At 38.4% G+C, this 20743-nt stretch overlaps 1 protein-coding gene across 1 annotated transcript in view; it reads right to left on the minus strand.

The window, feature by feature from the left end:
* Positions 1–20743, minus strand: part of ush2a (Usher syndrome 2A (autosomal recessive, mild)) — a 387586-nt gene that overhangs the window by 323670 nt on the left and 43173 nt on the right. Inside the window, exons 6-11 of the mRNA XM_034017082.3 lie at positions 19934–20118; positions 18766–18987; positions 17716–17809; positions 5083–5278; positions 2126–2256; positions 774–969 (exon numbers count right to left, since the gene is read on the minus strand). Coding sequence (XP_033872973.3) covers positions 774–969; positions 2126–2256; positions 5083–5278; positions 17716–17809; positions 18766–18987; positions 19934–20118 — 1024 coding nt within the window. The remainder of the gene's footprint in view (positions 1–773; positions 970–2125; positions 2257–5082; positions 5279–17715; positions 17810–18765; positions 18988–19933; positions 20119–20743) is intronic.

A 20743-nucleotide genomic window follows, 5' to 3' on the forward strand; every position in this document is an offset into this window, starting at 1 on the left:
TTACCAAATCGGAAGCAGCACTTTGTTGATCCTGGTTTTTTAATGTTAATCCCTACTGTCCCACACATCACTTGCCATTTTAGAAAATGTTGCGCTAATTGTGGCAATGTGGTAAATCATTGCAAGACAAAACGCATTCTGATAATCATTTCTAATATTTATCAACTATGTAATTTATGGCAAACACTGACGTGGATTTTTGCCTTCAAATGCATGTGCAGCAATGGTCGTTCGAATATTCAGATAGTTTCTCCGCCGCACTAAAGAAAATAATTATTACTTCATAATAATAATAATTACTCCACACCGCTGTTTTCACGTTGCACTGCAAAGGTCTTCTCTTGTTGATCAACGAATGAGCACTGACACGAAGCAAAATGGGCAGAGATTTGTGGCGCATGTCAAAATGAAATCTGATCAGAATGAAAGCTCGGTCAATCAACATGCAGTGATTATACTGATGTTAATGGTGGCCAATAGCAGCTAACAGAAACAGACGCTGTGTGAGGAAACAAAATGCAAGCAGCATGAACTGTGCTGAATGAAAGCGCATTTGAGAAACGTTCAAAATAAGTACTGTTATGGAGTACCGGCAGAATTTCACCCCTGATAATATTAATAATAATAATAATAATAATTAGGTGAAGGTGGGTGTGGAGATGTTTACATTAATACAAAATTATATTTGCTTTTTGTGTTTCTGTGTTTTTTTGTGGTGTTTTTTTGTAGCAGCGAAACATATAAAAAAACACAAACTCTTTATTTTTACCTACCGATAACATTTGTCTTGCACTTGCATTGACCTGAATTTTGGTGACAAGTAATATCTCCATTCAGCGTCCCTGAGGTATTACAGTTACAAGGACTGCAGCCATCAGGGTCCAAGTGTTGTAGATTATAGAATCCATGCTGGCACTGATTGCACTGTCTGCCAGACACATGTCTCTTACATTTACACTGCCCTCCAATCTAAAAGAGATAGGGAACACCATGTGATTTGGATTAAATCATTACCCATTGTACTATGAACATGATAGAGCTTATACAATGAAAAAAAATTAAAAACACAAAACCACTCAAGGAATGCAAATAAAAGATCTGGTGAGAAAACATATAATTTGACAAAGAAAAAAACAGGCACATACAGTGCATAGAACAAAGGAAATGAAGAGAAATGCAATTTGTAGATGGTACAATAGAAACAGGATCATAAATGATTACATTGGTTATAATGTATAAGGAAGAATAATGATTAAAGAAAATGTTATAGAAATAATGCAGAGAACCTGGATAAGCAAACAATTGTTATCTAATATTTAATATGATTGATCACAGAATTGATTTTCAATTTCCCTTACCTATTTATCCATTGAAATGAATCTGCATTTGAATCATTGATTTCAAAGTAGTCATGGAAAGGATGTGTAATGGAGATGTACACTTGGAAACCAGATTATTAAAGAGAATTTTAGATACTGCCTGTTTGTTTCTGATAATAAATTTGATAAATATCATTCTAAATTGCCAAGCTGCAATTAATACGTCAGTGGATCGATTTCCTTGTTCTTGAAACATTCATCAATCCGTGTGTTCACAATATATGATAGAGAGTAATGTAAACAATTTGTCAGTAAGTAAATACAATTGTTTTGAATAGCAAGACTAAAGAAAATCATTGGCAAATGTAATATGCTATAAGCAAATTGGAAGCATGTTATTTTAAGTTCCGTTAACAATGTAATTACTTTGCAACTACTTAGTAATGACATTGTATTTCATCAACATAAATTCCACATTATTCACACAGAACCCTGAACCTAATTCATCATGAACAGGGACCGTGTTAACACGACACAGGGTAGACAATAGGAAAAGGTGTTGAATGTATCATTAATGAATGGTTACTTGATGTGAATTAGACATAGTTAGAAATGTGTTAAGGAACCATGCTCCTTTGTAACAACATTTCTAGTAACACATTTTTAAAATTAAGCAACACAAGCAAATCAGTCCTAAACACATACTAAATAAACATTACACAATTTTTGTATTTTACGTCCAAATAATGTCACCTACAGGCCTAGCTTTACCAACTTGCAAGCAGGAAAAATGAATAAGCACCTACCTCTTTGCATAACAGGCTGCCATTAATGACACCAGCTCCATAACAGTCACAAGGGTTGCACACATCGATTGCAGAAAGAGCAACATCCAGTTCTCGGAAAAAGAAATGCCTGCACAATTCACAGTTTCTCCCTTCAATTGAAAAGGTACAATATTAACTGCTTAAAATTCAATCATAATAAGAGTATAATTCAAAATTAAAAGTGGTATTCCTCAGAGAGATCTGGGAGAACTTTAATTTTCAGGATGTCCATTTTAATGCCCCCTTTCATCTCTACCTGCCACTTTACTGATGCTGAGCATATTAAACAATGAACCTGTTACAGGTTTTGTTTTACTTCATTAAAATTCCATCTGCTATGTAATAATGGCACATTTCTGCAAATCCACGTTGTATGGAGAACCGTGCATGCCTGTCACAATACCATTTTCATCAACAACTTTTTTTGTTGAAGCAAAATGTGCATTACTACTGTTAATTAAAAAATGTATATTAGGTATGTTAATACAAAATAGCTAACGTTTATACAAATCCAAGTTCATATGCAGTCAAGTAGCAGGTCAGATTTAACAAAACATGAAAAAGTAAGCTTTAAATGACATTAAGTGTTTTTGTTTTGTGTTTTTTTTTTTTTTTTTTTACATTTCCCCGACTGTTTTATGGTGTTTACATTCATTCTGAATGTGTTGGTTATGTTGCTCCAGTATTTAGTTATTATAATTTTCTATAAATCTGCCTTTACCAGACTTTTAACTGCTTGAGCTTATGTAGAGAATCTGAAATACTGGGACTGAACAGCCTTCCTCATTCCATTCAAAGCAAATACATAATATTATAATTTGAAAGTTGCTCAGTCTTGCAAGTTGCAGTATACACAGGGTGAAAATTATATTTTGAAGTTACTGTACTTCAGAAAAGGCGCCTTAGAGGAGGCAAGGGAGGGTTCCTCCCCAAAAATATCATAATCATCATCATCATCATGATAGTTATATAATAATAATAATAATAATAATAATAATAATAATAATAATAATAATAATAATATAGTAGTGAGATGATGATGATGATTATACCAACACCTTAAATTCATACTATGCAGTTAAGCAGAGACACGGCTCTGTTGGTTTTCGTTATCTCCAGTATACTCTAATGCAAGTTGCCAACAGTCACCTGACCCTAGAAACAGGTTTTTATTGGATGAATCACATTCTTTTTTTTTCACAGAGGTGGCCAGCCTCTCCTGTGTCTCCGGTGTACTGTCATGTAATGAACGCTGTGCTGAGCATGCGTGAAAGTCATGGGATAGCTAGTGGTGCCTCAGACAACATTCCCGCCCAACTGCAGAACTTGTGTAAGAAATCAGTAGTGAAATACAGTATTTTGATACCAGACAGTGTTATTGAAAACTGTTATTTAAAGTGAAATGGGAACGTGGTAGATCCATTTAGAACGCTGGAGTATATGGAGAAGGTTTCCATAAAAGGTGCAGGTAGGCCTCGGCCTAAACAAATGCAGTACAAGAAGATTCTGGAAAGAGTATCTTATTTCAATGTAATTGGTATGACAGAGTAGATTGGCTTACTGGCAGCACTGTTACAAATCGCCTGTATTGTTGGCCGTGTTTTTAATATTTCTTCTTCTACGCATACATGGATAAAATACGGATATGCTGATTTAAAAAACTTGGACCCTGCAGTGAAACAGCACGCCAAATCATAGGAGCACATCAATTCTGAGGTGAAACTATAGCTATTGGGCCAAAAAAAATGTAATTTTGGATAATATAATACTTCAGATTTGCAATCGGTTTGCATGCATGGAGGAAACGCGACACCTTGACCTACTAAATTCTGACAATTTTGCAACGGTGCATAAGGAATTTCCAGATGAAGCATTCGATTCCCTGAGTATATGGATGATTCTTTGACATGGATCGCTTAAAAGTGCTGCAAGTTTTCTACTCAGATAGGGAGCTGCAAGGCGAGAGTGGAAAAATTGCAGACCTGCTGCGGTACTACAAAGATCACAGTCTTGACAGAGCTATGCACCAGCTTTACAAGCTCATTTCTTTAGTAATGAGAATAGGTGCAACTTCAGCTGGTGTGGAAAGCAGCTTCTCGTGTCTCAAAAGACTAAAAAGTTATACCAGAAACACAATGGGATAAGAATGACTAAAGAACTTGGGGATTCTGTCTATTGAGAAGGGAATCGTGAAGGCACTGGAGAAGAATCCCCGCTGGCATGACCGTGTGATTGACCATTTCACACCTCAGGAGGAGAGAAGGGCAGACTTTATATACAAGTAAAGCTAGACAACTGTTGAACTGACAGCTTTAATCTTTTTTGTCGTAAAATAGTAATTTACTGTCAAAGTCCATAGTAAATGTAATATCTTGGGAATTCAATTATCAGTCATTTTTACATACATTGATTGTTTTGAAACGTACAGTGATGTGACATGCACTAAACTTGTTCTCTTTGAAAGATTGTATGTGGATTGTGACTTTGCTATTTGCGCTATCTTTCTATTATTATCTATTTTGATACCGTAATTGTGTTTACAAGTATGGAAGCCCATTTCCGCCAGTATATTAATTACAATGTGTTTGTGTGTTCAGTTTATGGTACTTTGTTTATGGTTTATGTGGTTTGTGTGACTTATGTTTGGGCATTGCAGTCATGGTCTACCACCAGATGGCATATCTTTATTTTATAATGTTTTTGATGTTTTGTATCACCGTTTTTTCACTGCTTCGATTGTATTTTCATTACATTTATGTAAAAAAGTTTCGTAATTAGAAGGATATACATATATATAAATATATATATATATATATATATATATATATATATATATATATATATACACACACACACTGTATATATAAAAACCCAACTCCCTTACAATGTGCCTTATCTGTGTGTCAAGTGTCCCATGTTTTCAATGAAGCCATTACCTGTAGTGTTATGCTGGCAATTGTCACATACTCCACCTCCCCCTCTGAAGTGTTCGTTGGGAAATGGGTCCAGAGAGCTGTTATAATGGCACCTTGTGGCATGGTTATAGCACTGACAGGGCTTGCAGTTATATGCTCGTACTTGGTCTCCACGATTGAAAGGTTTGTCATTGAAGAGAGGCATACAGCGATTACACTAAAAAAAAAAAAAAAAAAAAATACATAAATAAATAAATACACAAGACAGTTTGTTTACTTACAGTATACTTTATACTGAAATAAATGCCTCAGTGTATAAAATAATAGGCTAACAAAATCAGTGCAGGTTCATTTAAATATGAAATCCTTCATAATTCACCAATAATATTATCGTGGAACTAGTATACTGACCAACACCTACATTTCAGAAGAAGAAAAGTTTATTTGTTTTAATTTAGAATCCCAGTCTACAACAAGAGTGGACACTGTGAGAAATCCCATTCTCATCCCCTTTCTCAACCATGCTCCAGTTAGAGATCTATATTATACACAGCATGGTACTACATGCGATCAGCACATGGGTAATATGGTATTTGATCGTATGCTAGCAGGTGGAGATGAGTATGGCATCTACAAAAATTGGAAATTGTATTCCGGATATCAATTGATGACAGCAAGTATCCAAAGTACCAATCAATAACACAATGAATGTAAACCAGTGTTTATGTTTTTCACAGTTTGTTGGCTATCAAATAACTACTTCTTAAATAAGAATGGCTTAATGCTAAAATGCAGTGTTTGGTAGCATATAAAACATCAGAAATACAGTTCTGTGAAAAAGTATTTGCCCTGTCTGATTTTCTGCATTTTTGCATATTTTTGACACTGAATGTTATCAGATCTTCAACCAAAACCTAATATTAGATAAAAAGGGACCCTGAGTGAACAAATAACACAAAAAAATTGATACATATTTCATTTATTTATTAAAGAAAGTTATGCAACACCCAGTGCCCCTGTGTGAAAAAGTAATTGCCCCCTTAGACTCAATAACTGGTTACGCCACCTTTAGCAGCAATAACTGCAACCAAACGCTTCCTGTAGTTATTGATTAGTCTCTCACAGGGCTGTGGAGGAATTTTGGCCCACTCCTCCATGTAGAACTGCTTCAACTCAGTGACATTTGTGGGTTTTCAAGCATGAACTGCTCGTTTCAGGTCCTGCCACAACATCTCAATGGAGTTTAGGTCTGGACTTTGACTAGGCCATTCCAAAACTTTAAATGTATTGTTCTTCAACCATTCTGATGTAGACTTGCTTGTGTGTTTCGGATCATTGTCTTGCTGCATGACCCAGCTGCGCTTCAGCTTCAGCTTCAGCTCACGGACGGATGGCCTGACATTCTCGTGTAGAATTCTCTGATACAGAGCAGAATTCATGGTTCCTTCAATGGTGGCAAGGCTGATGCAGCAAAGCATCCCCAAACCATGACACTACCACCACCATGCTTGACCGTTGGTATGAGATCCTTACTGTGGAATGCAGTGTTTGGTTTTCGCCAGACATAACGGGGCCCATGTCGGCCAAAAAGTTCCACTTTTGACTCATCTGTCCATAGAACGTTGTTCTCTAGAACCTGTGTGCTGACAACTTCACTCTGATGGTAAGGGCCAAATTTATATTTAGTCAGATTTATATTGGGCAAGGCTGGCCCAAATCAGGCCTTGTTGTTAACCTGACCCTAATTATCCCTTTAATTGGGTTGAGTTAACTGGGGGGGGGGGGGGGGGGGGGGGGGGCAATAACTTTTCACACCTGAAGATTGCATGTTTGATTACCTTGCACACCAACAAACAAATGAAAGAAGCACCAAACTTTGGTGTCATTTTTTCTCTCAGACTCCCTCTATATACTACTACAACCCACAAAAAAATCTGACAAAATACAATGTGAAAAATGTGCAAAAATGCAGAAAATCAGACAGGGGGCAAATACTTTTTCACGGCACTGTATGTGTAAAATGTCCTATATAGTTTATACATCTTCTCTCAGCTAAAGAGTCATGCTATGTTAACTATATATTTCATAAGTAGAACTATAAAAATGCCTAACAAGACATATACAACATTGTTCAGAATAGCAAGAAGTCAGTTGGAATTTCCTCACCATATGACATGGTCTGTAAATGTTCTCAGAAAATTTCAGTCAAAGAAGCTACTCAGAGTAAAACAACACAGATAATGTATGAAGAGACAGCATGATGAAAATCTGTTGTAACCTACAGCTCTGTGAAAAACAAACCACAATCCAGGCTGCCATTGGACTGAGATGGTAGCACAAAGAAAGCAACTAAAGAATTTAGTGATACAGAGAACCATGTATTTTAAATTTGGATAGCGGTGACACTATGGCCGATTCCAACCACATGCTGTTTTACATCGTCATTATTAACAAAAATAAATACCAAATACTTACAAAAGCAGCTGTCCAGCATTGGTTAGTAGCATAGTACACAAGCCACATGTTATATGTTTTTGTTAATTGTAATTATTTTTCCCATCAAGACACAATAGAGCTGCAGTAACCCTATATCCCCACCCGAGTAATGCCTACCTATCAGACTCTACCTTGAGGAGCTTGAGCATTGCAACAGCAAAGCAAGGCAGATTATAAATCAATATTTTATTTTTATTTTAATTAACACAGAATTACCATATCAAGTTCACAATACTGGTACATAATATACTGTTCTGTTTGTGACCACGGTTGTCTATTTTTACTATATATTAACTCTCCACATTATTTGTTTCAGTTTATTGAACTGATTGGGTTATCCCATTTGCCTTGCATTGCTTAGAGCCATAATACTGCAAGGATTGTGGGTTATCTACAGCTACCAGCTGAATCCTAAGAACTTATTAAGCATTTATAGTAATTTGAGTCTGGCTGAGCAACACTCCACAATGTTTAGTCTAGTAAATAAAGCACTGGGTTGCTCTCAGAAGTGGTGTTATTTATAACAATGTCAGAATCGCCAGATGTTACAATATCTATTATTTCATAAGAACTCAACTAAATGAATGGAGACAGAATCTGAAGGCAGAGGATATGATCATTTGAGACTGGTAATGTTGTTTTTTTAAATTCATTAAATGTGTAAATCAGTATAGAATGCTAAAATAAAGTAAAATATTACAAATAATGTTCAATAACATTACCACGGGGGCAAGCGCAAGGGCAACGCTCACAGTCATTGCACTGCAGGGAGGGTCTGTCCCAAGAGAGGGATTTTGATCAAATTTAGCGCCCGCCACAAGTCTAATCCCATGCATTGTCTTTGCGCTAAGCTAATCACTGCTGAGTAGGAGGTGAAATCTGATGCCCAGTTGTAAGAACATTCCCTTTAAGAAACTGTTTGCGCTGGCACCAGGACGCTCGAGTTGGGAAAAATAAGACCATCGCAGCATGAAGTAGGTATTTGTCAATTCACAGACAACGAAAGGAACGGTTCACACCACAGGACTAGATCTTTTAGCTGGAGGTTGACAATAATATGTGGCACAAAACATCGAGTGAACCCAGGGCAAATAAGGTGAAAGAGGCATGGGAACAAATAGCTGCATCTATGAATGCTTCTTTGACTAGCATCCAAAGAACTGCACAAGAGTGACGAAAATGGTTCAACAATGTCCGGCAGAGAAGCAAACTCAATTTATCATCTGCTTGCCAGGCTACAGTATCTACAAGTGGGGGTCACAGACATTTGCAGAGCTTTTTTAGATGTTATAGTAATAAAATAATGACTTGGATCGCATTATTGAGGAGTTTGGTGATAAAACGAGTGATCAAGAGATGATTTATCAGTATGCACTACTATGAAGAGGTATGTGAAAAATACAGCGAACAAGGGGTGGGGCGGGGCTGGAGATGCAGTACTGAGTGTCCTGTTGATATGCAGTGCCTTTTAAACCTGTTTTACTGTGAAAAAAATACTTTTAAACAGCGCGTCTAAAATAAACTGCACGTGTGAAAATAAATTGGACCTGACACGCCTGAGAGGTGCTGAATAAATGGGCCGCTAAGAGTTAAAAGTCAACAAAGTAAATACAAAACCATGTTCCCTTTCAAGTATGAAATGTAACCATTATCTAAGCAGTGTGGAGTAGTGGTTAGGGCTCTTGACTCTTGACCGGAGGGTCGTGGGTTCAATCCCAGGTGGGGGACACTGCTGCTGTACCCTTGAGCAAAGTACTTTATCTAGATTGCTCCAGTAAAAACCCAACTGTATAAATTGGAAATTGTATGTAAAAAACAATGTGATATCTGTATAATATGAAATAATGTGATATCTTGTAACAATTGTAAGTCACCCTGGATAAGGGCGTCTGCTAAGAAATAAATAATAATATAATTCCTTATAGCCCGAATTACCTGAGCACTTATATCAAAACTGCTCCTTTAAGAGCCCTTTATGCGTCAGAGGTCGTCTCTGCCCCCAGCAGATTAATACGAGTGACGCATAAGGCTCAGCAACATTTTCTCTTTCAGCCTGCCTGAGGAAGGAGTGAGCTCTGACTTTGTCATAACTACGGAGATGATTTCCATTACACGAGAGTAGATGTTAAAACTTCATGCTGATTTGAACTCGGCTCTCGCCAAGATAAGCACCAACTAAGACGTAGCTTTACAGTAAACTAATGTGATCTACATGTGGCTCCATCCATTTACATTTCCTTCCATCTGATGATGTAGATATCCTTCTGTCTGGTGTTAATGGTTGAAGTGTAATGCTGGCTCCAGGGATCAGCTTATTTTGCCTCCCTGGTGCATCAGCACACACAACAGCTGCGATGCTGGCTCCGGGGATCAACCACAGTGTGGCCTCCCCAGTGCATCAGCATGACAACCGTTTGGATTGAGCTAAGTAGGGTACATCTCTGGGGTCTTTAAGTGGGCACCTTCCATCCTCAGTGTTTCGTCGACTAGCCCACGACACCTCAAGAGGGCTCGACGTTGATTCTGGCGTCCCAGCATCACCCCCCTCTGTCCCCCACTCAACTCAGCCCAGCTTACTTACCTGTACATCAGCGTTTCTTTCTTTCTATTGTGCTTGAGATCCCCAGCCAGAATCTTTCCATCTCAACCACAGCCAGTTGCTGCTCCTCTCTGCTGCTTCAGAAAAGTTCTTCACTGTGTGACGCAACTCTTGGCAACTGAATCCGACGTCTCTGAGAAACCGGGTTGTAGAGTGTGCCACAAATCCTCGAGAACCCACTTCCACTTGGTAAACCCGGACTCTCCATCCTCGCTGTTCCGCTTCAGTGGCTAGTTGAGCATACCGCAGTCTCTTCCTCTCATATGCCTCATCTACAGCATCCTCCCATGGCACTGTTAACTCTACCAGGTGAACAAGGCGTGTTGATCCAGACCACAAGACAATATCTGGTCGAAGGTTAGTGGTGGCAATCTCAGGTGGAAAAATAAGCCGTTGACCAAGCCGTTGATCTGCCAGCATTTTCCAGTCTCTAGCAGCTTCCAGTTGTCCTGGGCGAGGATTGGTTTTAACACCTTTTTCTTGGTGGTTGCTCTCCTGGGCGGAGGAATGTTGTCTTTTGTGTGTAATGTTTTGATGGAACAGGTGGCAACTTATTGGTCATGTTACGCTTGTCTTCCAATGCTAAGGCCAAACATCTCAGCACCTGGTCATGGCGCCAAGTAAACCGTCTTTGGCTAAGAGCCACCTTACATCCTGTCAAAATGTGCCTTAATGTTGCAGGTGATGAACACAAAGAACATGAGGGATCCTCTCCTACCCAGAGGTTTAGGTTCTGTGGTGATGGGAGAACATCATATGTTGACCTGATGAGGAAACTGATCCGGCTCTGTTCCATTGACCATAGGTCTTGCCAGCCAATCTTGCATTGTTCCACACTCTCCCATCTCATCCATTCTCCCTGCTTGGCCTGGTAAATGGGCTTTTATACACCTCATCCTCTCCTCCTGCTTTTGCACCTTGTTGACTTATAATTTGATTAATTCATATTTTGAAATAATTTAGCTTTTTAAAGCGAGAATTGCTTTAGGTTCTGATTAAGTCCCCTCCATGTCCGTGTGCCCTGTGCGAAGCCGGCGGCTCTCCCCGCCCCTTCCCCGGGATTCAGTACCTTGTTGCCACTAAGTTCACGCTCTCTCCCTTGCTGCTCGGCTCTTCGTGAGTCTATTAAAATGATTGCTAGTGCCTTTTCATAAATATATATGTATATACAGTATTTATAAATATTATATATATTTTTAGCAAGTTTCTAATTATTTTCTGTTTTTCTTTTAGAAACCCAGCGCGCGCATAGGCCCTCTCCCTGTACTAGAGTCCGCCTCTGTACACAGACAGTACACTGCGCTAGTCACCTGTTTTTTTCCTGTCGAATTGGCCTTTTCAACCGGAGAATATTCCAAGTGTCTTTATGTCGTTGCTGTGCTTGCTTTGCTGCACTGACAATGAAGGCTACTAGATTTCTTTCTAGCAGGCAGCTGCAGCCCCTGTCTGCTTTACAGTGCATGTTTGCAGTTTGTCAGTGGCTTTTGCAGGTCTTTACCTGCACACCACTTGTCCTGGTACCAGCCATCTCAGGTTATCTGACAAAGCCATCGAGACGCTTCAGAATGCCAAAGCAGCGTCTACACGCTCCCAGTATGGTTATATATGGGGTATATTCCTGATGTGGTGCCAGTCGCATGAACTGGACCTCTCGATCTCAGCTTGCCATATTAAAACTGACTCAGTCTCCCAGGAGCACACTTCATGGCGGGACAGATTTTGAAGGGTACTCGGAGGTTAAGACCTTGTCCCTCGCTGGCGACTTAATGTACTGCTGGATGCGATTACAAAACTTTTTGAGCCCCTACATTCAGCAGAGCTGAAATTCCTGTCATAAAAGACAGATTTCCATTTTGCTATTGCCTGTTTGTTTTTTGCGGAGGCTAGAACTAAGGTTACTCTCCGCACTAATCCTGCTTTTCTCCCTAAAAGCATTTCTGCTTTCCATAAAAACCAGTCAGTGGAATTGGAAGCCTTCCATCCTCCTCCTTTCCAGTCTGACAGAAAGAGAAAGTTCCATACACTCTGTCCGGTTAGGACACTGGCGTATTATGTTGACCGAGTTGGCGGCAGTTGTTTATTTGCTTCGGGTCTAAGTTCCACGCACAAGTCCTGTCTAAACAACGGCTGTCAAGGTGAATTGCAGACACAGTCAGGATTGCATACGATCTAGCCTTGCAACCTCTTGGGCGTTATTCCAGGGCGCATCTGTCACAGATTTGCAACGCTGCAGTATGGCCCACGCCTCATACTTTTACCAGGTTCTACCGACTGAATGTCGTAGATCAGCAGAACCCTGGTTGAGACCAGAGTTTCAAGAGCAGCCACTCATTCTGCTCTTTAGTTTTATTGTCCTGGGGAGTTAGCCACAAACCTCTTGGACATCTGGTGTTAAATGCTGAGCATATCCCTCACTGTACTGTGTACTATATGCCATGCATCCTCATTGTTCCTCAGCCAGAATGCTAAAGGCAGTTATCTTCCTTTTTAGCACATCTGCAGGTGCTGCAAGTCCTGCACCTCCAACGGCTTGGGTATTCTACCCCATTAGGTAATGGTTACATTTTGTACGTGAAAGGGAACGTTAGGTTAATATCATAACCCTGGTTCCCTAAAATAAAAATGTAACCATTACCCTTCAAGGTCGCTGCATTCACTCCAACACAGCAGGCCTGAAAATAATGTATCTTCTGGGGGCGGAGACGACGTCTGACGCATACAGGGCTTTGATACAAGTGCTCAGGTAATTCGGGCTATAAGAGATTATGGGCAGGGTTTTCAAAAGCTTGTAAATGACAACTCCAGTGTTAATCAACAAATCAGTATGTAGCATTGATTTGGGCATTTTCAAGTGTCGTTATGCCTATTTCGTTATTAAATAATCGTGCTAATGTGATTTCCCAAATTATGTTGACTTACAAAATAATGTTAATATCTTAATGAGCAGTGCTTCTTGTGACCATTTCTTTTGCTTGCATGGGAATTTAAAAGCAAAGCCGTGTTAATTGTCACAATTTATCAGGAGTTAATTTGCACTTGGAAAAGGAGCGTTTTAATTAACGAAAGAGTATGGTGTGGAGTGGGCAGCAGTGTGGAGTAGTGGTTAGGGCTCTGGATTCCTGACCAGAGGGTCGTGGGTTCAATCCCAGGTGGGGGACACTGCTGCTGTGCCCTTGAGCAAGGTACTTTACCTAGATTGCTCCAGTAAAAACCCAACTGTATAAATGGGTAATTGTATGTAAAAATAATGTGTAAAAAATAATGTAATTGTATGTAAAAATAATGTGATATCTTTTGTAAGTCGCCCTGGATAAGAGCATCTGCTAAGAAATAAATAATAATAATAATAATAATAATAATAATAATAATAATACTCACCTTGAAACAGAAATTTAACAGACCACGGCTGTGACGCCGATGATACAGAGAGAGAGAGTGTACAGGACCAGAGTTAATTTCTTACAGACTACCTAGATAATTCAATTCAATTTAGCATTTTCTACACTTGTGGTTATGAATGAAATGTATTCACTTGTTTTAACCATTTGTAACCTTACAGAACCAGGGTTCTCCCTAGGAATTCTGTACAGCCGGGCGGAAGAACATTATAGCTGGGAGCACTTTTAACGGAAAAATTAACTTGCCTTACCTTAAATATGTAATACGACAAAGAATTTGAATAATGTGTTGTCTTCCGTTGACTATATCTGGTTGCGCTTTTTTATGTTCTACATTTTCTTTTTCATTACTGTTTTTTATTATGGTAAATTACCATGCTTATTTAGACACTCTACGATTTGATTGGGGAAAGATATCGTAGGTTTATTGGAGTTCACAAAAAAACCCACTTCCTTTTTAGCTTAATTATTGAGCTTATTGCTTCATTTAAATAGTTTTCTTTATGTTAAGTTTTCAGGGCATTTTGTTAAAGCACATCTATTTTTATGATTCGCTGTTCTACATTTTTTGAATACAACTGTTCATTTTAACATTTTTTTTTTACACAACAGTACTCACACATGTTTGGTCACCATCATAACTGTTGCATGAAACTGGAATGTAAAAATTCAGCACCTCTGCACTTAAGCATTTGTATGTCAGCTGACAAGTGTTCAGCTGATATCTCATCACCCCTTTCTTCTTAAAGGCGTACAGCCTCTATACATGAACCCCCAATTACAACAAAAGGAATAAGGTTTTTTGTTTTTTTTTGGTGCATATGTATAGCTATTATGTACTATATAACCTTACAGTACAATAATACGACAACAAATTGACTGAATGATAATACCCCCAAAAAATCTTAGTATTTTGTTTAATAATATAGCCGCCTCAAATATAGTATTAGGCAGTGGATTGCACCGATCGCTGGCTTATTGTGAAAACCCTGCATTCATTGTCACTATTTTTGCTTTGAAAATAATCGGTTATTTTTTTAGCAGTCATTTTAACATTTTAGCCTCTCAAAGTGCTTAACACAGAAAACCCGACCCTTCAACGCTCTGATTGGTTAAATGTTGTGTCAAGATGTAACACAGCTGTCATGTGGTTCCAAGATATTTTTTTTCACCCAAAAATGCACAAGTGATCTAGTCTGCTAGAAGCACAATCAATCCTTATTGTTAAAGGCACAGTAGCATCTGCAAGACGGGCGGCGAGCCCAGATGAAAAGGCCTGGGGAGAACCCTGGGAACGTTTGTTGTATTGCTAAAATGATATACCGCAATTTGCACCCAGTGTAATGTTACTACCTAGAAATGATCAATGCAACTGTAGCCTATCTGAACTGTGGATACGTACATATTATGGCAGCTGACCTCTACCGTAGATTGTATTTGAATTCAATAAAAATTCTATAATTAGATATTACAATAAAGTTTCTTTAGGTGATTGCAGATTTGCAACGCATCCTTGGCTTTTAACACCTGCGTCTAATCCACACAAGAACGAAGAACAGGCGTAGGACACACAGATCCACTAGGAATGTAATCGAGATCATTGACATAGTCAATGATTTGTAATGTTGTTTGACCCCCCTCAACACACTTTATGTACAATGTACACTTTCACCTTCACACATTTGTATGTATATAACATTTTCTTATAATACTGTAAGTGTTCGGTGGCTACTTCTAATCATGTTGAGTTTATTCATCGTGGAGGAGAGCAAAGAGTACCAGAGAAAATGCATGATTATAAACAAATTGTGTATTGGGTTAGGGAGTTCTATCGTAATTTTAAAAGCTTAATAAATGTATAATGATGTGTTACATACATGGTATACATATATAATAAGTACTGCTGAGACAAACACAGGATTTTCACGTTCGGATATTCGTTCGGATATTTTTTTGTTTTCAAAAAGTTATAAAAGCCATTATATTGCTCAGAATGCAGGCAGAGACAGCATAGCAGCAGGGGCAGAGGGGGCATGGCCCCGTGTGAGTCTTTATTTTACAGAACTATGTAACATGTTAAAGTAGAAAAATATCCAATGAGTAAAGAATATGTTGTGTAGGCCTTACTTTACTCCAGTGAATTAACTACAAAACAAAGGATGCCAAATAGCAGTTCAAGTTAAACCTTTTGTTTATTCCCGAAATAAATAGTACATAAAGTTGACACCACATTTTATTTCTTTTTTTACTTTTTTTTGCATTCATTGCCATTGCCGTTTCTTCATAGTAAACAGTGGCCATTGACCCCAAAGTTAATGGTTAGTATTCCTATTTCAGGGAACCAGGGTTATGATAATAACCTAAACGTTCCCTTTCAAGTAGGGAATATTAACCATTACAAAATGGGTGAGTATACCAAAGCTGTCGACAGGACATGGCATACAACCCAATTGCAAGCTAGTAAACGCTTGTGTCACAGTAATGTTCCACAATGAAAACATTAAGATGGACTCACCTCTAATGTTCTATCGTGAGGGTGGACTTGGAAGCCGCCCTCAGTACTCTAGTGCCAAATCCAGGATTCTGCAAGTCCACAACATTCAGCCGATAGAACCTGGCAAACGTATGGGAGGAAGCCCACATCGCTGCACTACATATGTCCTGGATAGATGCATGGTGGAATAATGGCCATGAAGTCGTCTGACCCCTGGTGTAATGGCCGGCGAGCTTCTCAGGCGGGGGCAGATTGGCCAGTTCATACGCAGTCTGAACTGTGTCTGTTAACCATTTGGACAGGCACTGTTTAGACAGAGCCTGTCCCTGGGACTTAGCCCCGTAACAAACAAACAGTTGTTCTGACTGCCTCCAGGTTTTAGTCCTCTCCACATAATACGCTAATGCCCGCACTGGGCAAAGTGTATGAAGCTGACGCTGTCTGTCAGATTGGAAAGGAGGGGGATGGAAAGCCTCCAATTCCACCAACTGGTTAACTCTTTGTGGTCCTATGTCGGACCAGGTCCGACATTACAATTTTTCCTTTCCGGTCCGATATCGGACCCTGTCCGATATCATCAAAAAGACGTCCCTAGTCGTTTCTCCAGAAAAAGCAGAGAAAAGCTTTCAATAGCCAAAAGTATTTTTTTTCGTTGAACCAGAGCTGCAGAAGGCGCATATGTAGAAGACCCAGTTGAAGGGTATTCGATGTTGCTGCCATCAAACCCAGAAGCCTCTGGAAAGCCACTACTGAAAGTGCTCTGCTGAGTTGAAACAACTCTAGGCAGGCACTTACTCTCCCCACTTTGTTTTCTGACAGCTCCGAGTCCAAGTGCACCCCCAGATAGGTGACTATCCAGGCAGGCGCTAGTTGACTCTGTGACACTACTGGCAGTGTGTAATACACTAAAATGTGCACTTGGTACTGTATATTTGGCACCTGCAGACTGCACTTGGTGCTCGGTGTTTACACTCAATGTCGACACTAGCACTAGGCACTCAGTACCGACACTTGGTAGCGATACTTTTTTTGGTGCACTCAGTACTGACACTCTGTGCCGACACGTGCACTCAGTACCGACACTCGGCACTGACACTCGACACTCGGTACCGACACTGTACACTAGGTATCGACGTGTGTACTAGGTACCGACGGTGGAGACTGGGTGACCGCAAACCACCGACATGTGTACTAGGTACTGACACTCGGCACCGACATAATTTTACTCTGCAGAACAATAATAAAAGAATAATAAATAAAATAATAATAAAAAAACAATAATAAAACATTCTCAAGAATCCAGGCATCCGATATTATCAAGTGTACTGCAACTAAAATAAAACACACACACAAAAAAAAAAAGATTGACAACATGAATTCCATATTTAACATTCTTTAGAACAGTCCCTTTGCCATTAAAACACCTCTTCTTTGGAAGACCCCTTTGGGGTGGACAGATAATGGTAGAAGCCACATTACCCATAAAGCCAGATTTTAATTTTTTTTTTTTTTTTTACCTTCCTTCAGCTTGCCGTTGGGATATTAGTGTAAGTTACCCTTACTAAATTTCATTAAGACCTATTTTTAGATCTTGTTCATTACAGAACTTTACACTTCATTAAAAGAATGCAATACATTAATAATTGACTTTCCCCTTGGGGACTTACATTATCTCCCTCAGTGTGGCTCTCCGCGAGGCAGGCACATCGGTATGGGTTGAGGCTTGTGTCACAATGAGCAGAATGGCCATAACAGTTACACCTGCAAACACCAGCAACTATCAGAACAGCGGACTCAACAAACTACTTGTGTAACATCCTCCTATTATTTAAAGTGTCAGAAGGTAATGTTCTGCCTGATAAGGATAATGGAGTCTCTGAAAGGAACGAGTTTTGTAACATTAGATGGTGGCTCCATTCAACATTTATAAATGCCAAATTAAATATCAAGTTGGCGCTGTAATGTAGGGCTCTGAGCTGACAGGCCCAATTTTTACATAATATAGAATTCCAGGTCATTTTTTAAATATTCATTGAAATGCACATTTTTTCGTGATGGGAATTACACATTATTTAAATGTCTACTATTTGATAGTAGCTAAAAAGTCAGTAAATACAAAGGATTGTCAGTACAGTTTTGGATTATTAACATATAACCATAAAACTGACACAAATAACATGAGACGAGGCTTGACAACTAGATTGTATATCTCAAAGGCAGACTACATGTACACCAGCTGCCTATATGTATGCTTAAACTGCTAACACAACAGATTTTGAACTGGTATTGTTGCCTTAAAGCTCAGAAATTAAAAACCTTCTTGTTTACACTATTTAATTTCCAAAAATCTTAGCCTGAAGAGTATTTACTATACCATAACCTATTTTTTAATAGCACTCCATCCACTTAAACAATTCAGTTTTAGGTACGGTAAATGCTCAATGGCAAATTAAGATATACTTTTAAGTAATAAAGTTGTTTAATGATTAAATATCACTTGGATATGCTTATGTAATAAGTCTATATAAATAACATTAAAAATATTAAATTATTCTGCTAAAAATATACAACAATTTTGCACAAACAATAAATAACTTGGGTCCTGATAATCAAAAGACTGCAACACCAAGACGAATACAGACAATCTGTTATTTAAGAATGAAGACGTGAAATAGAATATACTTAAATACTGTTACAAGTTTTAAACAACATTTTACCTTCCACTAATGGTGATTTCATCCACTCCATAATATCTGTGCCTGAAGTTCACTGATGCCTGGGTGGTATAGTACTGGCCTTTCAGATGTATCCTAACATGTGTAGCTTTGACAAACTCCTGCAGAGTCGGCGTGTTATAAAAATCGTTGTATCCAGGGCGATGGTTTGGTTCTGGTGTAAGAACACTAAAAGTCACATTACCACGGGAGTATGGAACATTGCTAAAGAAAGGCAAGAGGTAAGAGAAAAACAGTATTTGAACAGGTGTTTTGCATGAAATACACAATATAAAAAAAGCACATTATTTTATTTAGAAACGTTATACAACTGAACTGCTTTCTAGGCAGGTATTAAAGAGTAAGTAGCAGGGTTCCAAAAAATATATTGTTACACGTTCCGACGTGCTGCTACAACTGTTCAAATAACGTACCTGTAATTTTTCTTTTCATTATTAATATACTGACAACTTTTTACACTTATAACTTTAAAATTTGTTTCAAAGATTTTTTTTCAAAATGTCCGCTCTAGTGCACTGTCGTTTGAGAGCTGTCCTCTAAATCATTACAAGAAGAGCGATTTAAAAAAAAGGAAACATAACAACAAGTGCTCTGACTTTTCTGCTCCGTACCACACCATGGATTGTTATTGCTATGTTACCTGTTTGACAATGTGGGCAATAATTCTTACACTATCAGTGCACTAGAGCGGACATTTTGAAAAGAGCTTTTAATAAGTGTAAAAAGTTGTCAGGATGTTAACCATGAAAAGAAAAATGACAAGTGTTATTTAAACAGTTGTAGCAACACGTGGGGACGTGTAACGCTATATTTTTTGGAACCCTGCTATTTACTCTTTAGATTGGTACTTAGTGCAATGGGAATAGGAAGTCAAAAGAGTGTAACTGTTACCTGATTTTAATTGGTACGTTAGAGCATTTAACAACCATAGCTCAAACAAGCAAAACTGTGTTCTTTGGTACAAAAAGAAACATACATATCATATATTTAAAATCTTTAGCATGCTAACTTTTATTATTGTATTTAATATTTAAAGTTCTGTACACACTATATTTATATTGTATTTTACCCAATGTAAAATGGATAGCTTACAAGATAAGTTTGACCATGAACATTTGCTTATACTGTATTTTAAAGAACATGAAAATACCTTGGAAGTTGAAGGCAGTTCACAGAGTCTGGCTTTTCCAAAGGTCCATTATTTTCCATTCCAAATATACTGCAATTTCTTGCAAGGTACTGCCAGTCAACCCACTCTGAGCTGCTGCTTTTTTTCCTTTGGATTTGTACAGCTTCAGGCTGTGGGCTGAGAAACTGCAGAATAACATAGAAAACCTGCAAAAGAACCATGGAAATTGATAGAGGAAAAGATGCATGAAATACTAAACTGCATTGAATTATCTATTATCAGCACAGTAACAGTCAATGCACTGCTGACTCCTAAAGCGTCTTTATTCTGCAAGGCACCGCTTGAAATTCTACTGCTTTACACATTCCGTGCTATCTTACTCTGTGGTTTGCAAACTGGTCAGCACTTATACTACACAACTATACCACAAAGTGCTTAGTTTTTACATGCTAAACAGAAATACATTTACTGTAACATGCCAATGCAACTGAAATCTAGTACTTTTCAGTTTCACGAGTAGCACCCTGAAGATGTTCATTTAACTTTAAAATCGAAAAACATCTTGACACTTAGATTAGTTCCATTTCACGCCCTTTGTTGGTCTAAACCAGCTATGTCTATGCCACATAACTAAGGCTGTATTTTTTTCACTGTTATCACAGATTTCACGATGTATGTGTAATTTGTAGTTTGCCATGAACATTCCCATTTCTGATAGAATAGTATACATATTAATATGTTTTATTATTTAAAAATAAATAAATAAATACAGCACGTGTTTGCCTTATTGACAGGCTACCTTTTACACTGCATTTAGGAAACCTGGCAGCT

This window comes from Acipenser ruthenus, chromosome 6, assembly GCF_902713425.1.
Source record: "Acipenser ruthenus chromosome 6, fAciRut3.2 maternal haplotype, whole genome shotgun sequence".
Lineage (NCBI taxonomy): Eukaryota > Metazoa > Chordata > Actinopteri > Acipenseriformes > Acipenseridae > Acipenser > Acipenser ruthenus.